Here is a 6,000-nt window from a genome sequence, read left to right on the forward strand (position 1 = left end):
GTCCCTTGGGCTTTTCCCCTCCAAACTGTTGCCTGTGGGGCAGGGCGTTTACTGCAAAAGTGTGAGCCAGGTGGAAGCTTTGATTTGGCCACTTCGGGGAATTGTGCTCCAGTCTGCTCCTTTGACCCACCCCAGCAGTGCTGTTCTCTCTTCTCTTGCAGCACCTGTCCCTAAGAGCCAAGAGGGCCAAGGTCCAGGACCAGTGAGCAGAGCTGGCGGCTGCTGCAGGGGCTGCTCGGTGTGCCCTCCTTCACGCTGTCCCCCCCGCCCAGGGTGGACAAGCTGCTGTCGGCTCCTGTGGACCCTTCAGCGGCTCTGCAGTGGGCTGCAGCCCGTTCACAGCCCCCTCCCGCCCGCTCCCCTCAGCATCTGCATTCCTCACTGGGATCCGGAGGCGTCTGTGCCTGGGTGGGAGTCCTGCTGCGCAGGAGTTGGAAAGCCCGTGCTCTTGGCTCACCCAGCACCCTCCCTGGCCCAGCGTGCCCCTGTCACCAGGCATGAACTCCAGCCCAGCTTCATGGGGAGTAGGGAGGAAGGTGGGCTGCTGCATGCTGAAGCACCAGGTGGGGTGGGCAGGGCTTTGCTGGGCTGGCCTTGCTCTCCCTGCTGAGACCCCTCCTCTATTGACCAGTGAGGTCCTTGGCCAAGGTGGACATGGCGCATATCTATGATGAGACCCTGGAAGTGCGGCGGATTTCTGCCAGTTACCCAGGGGCATGTTTGGCGGGCACAGGGGCTCCCAAGCCAAGTAGCTTCTGTTTCCCTCTGCCCATGTTCCTGTTTGTCTGCAGCCGGGAGATTTGCAAGGATTGGCAGTCAACAGAGAGGACCCCTCTGCACAGGGCTCCTTGGCTTCACAAGCAGCTTAGCTTCCCCTCCACGCACGGTACCATGTCCCGATGCCACTAGCGAAAGCTCATCAGCTCGAAACCCATCCCAGATCCTCGGTGGCAGAAATTCACAACCGTTTAGAGGCTCTAAGCTTCTGTAGCTCAGGAACATAACTTGTCCGTTTGTCTTCTGTGTGTTTGCTTGGGTTCTTGTGAGAAGGCGGGGGCCCTTCCAGCAGGCACTGGTGTCATTGTCCCCGGGGCTGCTTGGCTGTGATGATGTCTGCAGACACATAGCTTGAAAGTTTATTTTTGTACTGATCCTAGTTTGGATGTGCCACTTTTGGCACCAAACGTGTATGTCATTTTTATTTCTGTTTTATAAACATGTAAATAATAGTGGTAACTTGTTAATAATAGTAAACCTTTATACGTAAAGTAAATGTAGTCCCTCCCATCCATGGTTCTCCTGGTCTATGTTTTAAGACAGTCCAATGAATTTTTACAAGCGAATGCTTGACATCAGCTGAGAAACCAGAGGCTTGGCACATAGCAACTCTGGGGTCATGTGGGCACAGGGAGCCCCATAGAGCAAGATCATGTGATCAAATGCCCTCCAGACATCCTTAGAGCAGACATGGGATGTTGTTTATATAAAGTCCCAAAGAAGTGCCAGTTCTCACCAGTTTCTGATTGGGATCCTTGTGGGGAAAGGTCAGAAATGCTTTCATAAAGTCTGAATTTAGGACCAGGGCTGATCCTGTTGAACTTCTCTTGGGGTGGGAGGAGGCAAAGGGGCACAATCCACATCCCCTGGGGGCGAGACCACACATCAAATCAGGAGATCAAACAACAGTCCGGGGTGCAAGCTGGAGACAGCAAGGTGTCTCCGGCCACCTCTGCCCGTGGGTCCCATCTATTGCCGTCTCTCCACCTCTTGGGCAGTCCCCAGCAGGGCAGGCAGGCCTCCCAGCGGTGTTCACTGTGTCACGTTGCAGCCCCTCGTGTGTGGAGATGGATCATCACCATGAAAGGCCTGTAACCGCGAAATGCCAGCCTTGGCCCCGGGGCCCCTTTACACGTCTCTGCAGGACCACGTGACCTTGTCAAGAGAGCACTGACTCAGCCTGGCTGAGAGACCAGCAGGGCCTGATGGCCTGGCAGCTCCCAAGACTTTGTCCCCCAGTTGTTCCACAAGAATGAGCCCTCTCAAGGCCCACACAGGTGCTCAGATACGACTTTCCACGACTTTGCAGTGTCTTCTGAAGCCAGCTGCTCATGTTGGACAGCGCAGGGAAGTCCGCGCTGGGAGGTGGCATGGGCTGGTGTCATCCTGAAGCCCAGGGACGGGCCCCCCTGTGCTCGATCACACTCTGCGGGTTCTGTGCCGAAGCCGGTCTCCCCGAGGGCTGGAGGGTGCCATCACAAGGAGGCCCCTGGGCCAGGCAGCACTCCGGCCCGTCTCCATCCAGTCTGCAGACACTGGCTAAGCACCCAGGCTGTATGTGTGACACAGGTGTGACACAGGAGTGGGGTGGAGATGTTTGCTAGCAAGTGACGGGGTGTGGGGACCTGCAGGGAGGCAGGGGACAAGGTGATAGTGGTGAGAGATGGCAGAGGCTGCGGCGGTGGTTAGAAGCCAGTCATCATCCAGAAAAAGCTTGCTCATAACAAGACCCTTTCTTGTGAACCTACAGCACATGCTCACGTTCTGCTGCCCTGTCTGTCCCTCCCACCTCACCCTTTCATTTTGGCCATGAACGTGGAGAGTCGCCCAGTCCCGCGGCTCCTCTCTCTGGCACCAGCTTCAGCACCAGCACAGCCTGTGACCACTGCTTGCTCTTGGTGGCCTTGGTGCCAGTCTGGGTTCCCCTGCCTTCCATCCCTGTTCTCAGCTCCACTTTTCAGGCCCCAGTGCTGATGGCTTCCAGTCAGTCCATTTCATAGGGTTGAGTGGTGGGGTCACAGGTCTGAGGTACCTAAATTTGGATAAGCACAAGACCCCATGCTGGAACCATGGGACCAGATCTCCTGTGCTGGGACCTGGGAGCCTGCAACTTGAAAAGCTTCCGCCAGATGATTCTAATGATGTGGTGGCTTGGGGACCACTGGTAAAGGAGACAAGATGTCACGAGGACCTCAACTCAGGAAAGGAGGTGAGCCACCAGCTGGGCAGTCAGGAGGAGCATCAGACTTGAGTGACAGTTTTGACACAGGTTGTATTCTAACCTGTACCAGGATCCACTCCGAGCCCACTGGCCTGTTTCTCCAAAGCACTGGGGTTGGAATTTAACTCCCGACAGGTCATGATGATGGGCGCGTGTTGGCCCACGATGACTTTTCCTGACTTCTCTGTCCAAATAAATGGTGAGCATTTCATAGTTATGCTGTATAAAAGATCATCCCATCCTTTTGTCTTATTTTTTTTGTGCTAAAATGTTCTTTTAGAAAATAATGGTGATATTAGATGGTAGCTTTAAAAAAAATGTTTTCCTTGGAAAAATAAATATTAACAGTCAAACTGCCCTGGTGGTCTGGTGGTTAAGACTCTATGCTCCCAATGCAGTGGCTTGGGTTCAGTCCCTGGTTGGGCGACTAAGATCTGATATGCCACATGGCATGGCCAAAAAAAACTAAAAAGAAGAAAAAAATTGTATACGAGTTTCCTGATTAAAAAAATTCAAGGGGCTTCTCTGATGGTCCAGTGGCTAAGACTCTACGCTCCCAATGCATGGGGCCCGGGTTCGATGCTGGTCAGGAATCTAGATCCCACGTGCCGCAACTAAAAAGATGCCGCGAGCCATAACAGATTTGATGTAGCCAAAATAGCAACAACAGCAACGACAACAACAAAACTGGTTGATGAAATCCCCAAACCCAGGAGCCACTAGCCTGTGGGCCAGAGGGGACTGTGAGGGCCAAACGGCAGCTCAGCACCACACATCACATCTCTGGGAAGACAGAGCGGCCTCGTCAAACAACCGAATTGCAACTGGGCTTCGGGAGCCGCAGAGGAACTACCTGTCCTCACGTAATTGGAAGGATTCAAGGTGGCGGGACTCAGCCCCCGGGTCGCTGACTTCACCTTTTGATAAGATCAGATATTTTCCAACCTCCAGTGACTCACCTGGATGCTTCCTCCGCCTTCCAGCCTGTTTGTGTGAAGTACAACCGGCATGCGTTTTTGATGCCTGATGGAACCCTGGATTTCCTATGTTTCCTCTCTTTGTCCTGCCATTGGACCTAGAAATGGGCTATCCACCCATTTCATACTTGGCCACTTTGGGGCGGCTAGCTAGTTGGTGTGTCCTGGAGGGAGCTTGTCCCTGGGTCCTCAGGGTCACTGCTCTGTCTGGCGAACCAAGAGAAAGTTCTGGCACTTGTGGTGAATCCCAGAGATGGTGCCTTCTGCATTCTTGGGTGGTACTGAACTTGTTCAAACAGGCTGTCTCCTTGCCTGAAAAAGGGATGCCAGGGCATCATTTTCCCTGGCCCTGTGGCCTGCATGGCTTCAGCCTCACTTGCGGGCTCTGCTAAAGGCGGAGATTGAGCCAGAGCGGCTGGGATACGCACAAGGGAGTTGGTGTGGCGGTGAAGGACCCGGGGGGAGCACGCCCAGAATCTGTAGCCAGGCCAAGGCCAGGCATGAGCTGCTGCTCATGGCCGGTCCATTGACAGGTCTGGGCAGTGGCTCTGAATACAAGCACCTGGCCAGGGTTTTCCGTGGCCCTAGACTGATGGGTGAACTGTTATATGACGCAGAGTAGCCCCGGGCCCTGCCTCCAGCCCAGTGCGCCCAGACCCCAGGCCCCAGGGCAGAACTTGGCTGGCAAGGAGTTTCCCGCCTGCCTTCAGTTGGTTCCTCCGAGCATTTTCCTCTCCAATTCCACCTCCTGTGTTTTCAGTTTTGAGGTGACATCAGGTTTGCTTAGTACCCACTCTGTGTTTAAGTTCTTTGTTTTTCGTCTTCACATGTGTGTATGCTTTGTCCCTTTGACATTTACCTCCCTGGCTTTTCTGCTTTATTTCCCTTTTTACCATGAAGTTTAAAAAAATCTAGGTGTATGTGATTTGCTTCATGTTGATACTGTTTTAAAAAGCACTTTTACCTTCATATTTAACTTCTTGGTCTTCTTTATACTTGTTACTTTTAGGTTATGCTTTTATACTTTGGGGTTAAAAAAACTCGTATTAATTTTTCGTTTTTGTTCTGTAAATATTTTCTTCCATTATTTTCATTGTCTCATTTTAATGTATTCGTTTTAAACTTACCTTAACAATTCACTTCCCATTTCATTTTACTTCTGTTACTCCTTTCTCTTAGTTTGCTTAATTGGTGTCTGTGGTTGGCAAAAGGCCTAACTGTAGGTGTGAGAGCAGGAGAAAAGATGTTTGCAAGATGTTGGTTAAAACCAACAAAGGATTCACTGTAAAGAATATACAAGGAATATGCAACAGTAAATAGATAACCCAAGAGAAAAAAGTGCGCAAAAGATAAGGAACAATCGATAGAAACAGATCCAGTGCACCAAACCAGTGAAAAACTGTTTGAGTGAATCGTCAGAGAAACACAAAACTAAAGCGCCAATCCAGTAGCAGTTGGCACCCATCAGATTAGCAAAGGTGAGTAATGACAAGTGTTGGCAGAGACATGGGGACCAGCGGAGAGCCTCCTGGCACAGCTCACTGGATGAAGGAAGCACGTGCTCCCCAGTCCGGACATCCCACGTCTGGGTCAATGTTCCCAACAAAATTCTCACCTGGGTGCATGAGGAGACAGGGAAGGAAGCTCACCCACTTTGGTTGTGGTGAGAGGGTAGCAGTGGCGGAGGTGGCAGGGGCTGGGGACGGGGTGGAGGAATGCCCATCACTGGGAGAATGTGCAGGGAAGTCAGTGGTTGGCATCACGGAGCATACGAAGCCCTTTCAAGCCACAGACAACATGTAACACGGACCTTCAAAACAGATGCGTGAGAAAAATAAGAAACAGATGGGACAGTACCGTGTACAGACGCTACAAATACATTCACACAAGAAACAACACAGCGTTTGCAAAAACAGGTATAAACAAAAAGATGCACGTTAGGAGGGTTGCCTGTAGAGGGTAGGGGGGGTGGGGGATGGGAGTGAGGAATGTGGAAAAGAGAAAAGAACAAAATGAAACAAGGTG

The 6,000-nt window shown here is 51.9% G+C and overlaps 1 protein-coding gene across 1 annotated transcript in view; it reads left to right on the plus strand.

Moving 5' to 3' along the window:
• DHX35 (DEAH-box helicase 35) overlaps positions 1–526 on the plus strand; it is a 68,935-nt gene extending 68,409 nt beyond the window's left edge. The window contains exon 22 of the mRNA NM_001192343.1: positions 162–526. Coding sequence (NP_001179272.1) covers positions 162–206 — 45 coding nt within the window. The 3' untranslated portion in view covers positions 207–526. The remainder of the gene's footprint in view (positions 1–161) is intronic.
• Positions 527–6,000: the final 5,474 nt, after the last annotated feature.

Source organism: Bos taurus, chromosome 13 (genome assembly GCF_002263795.3).
Source record: "Bos taurus isolate L1 Dominette 01449 registration number 42190680 breed Hereford chromosome 13, ARS-UCD2.0, whole genome shotgun sequence".
Lineage (NCBI taxonomy): Eukaryota > Metazoa > Chordata > Mammalia > Artiodactyla > Bovidae > Bos > Bos taurus.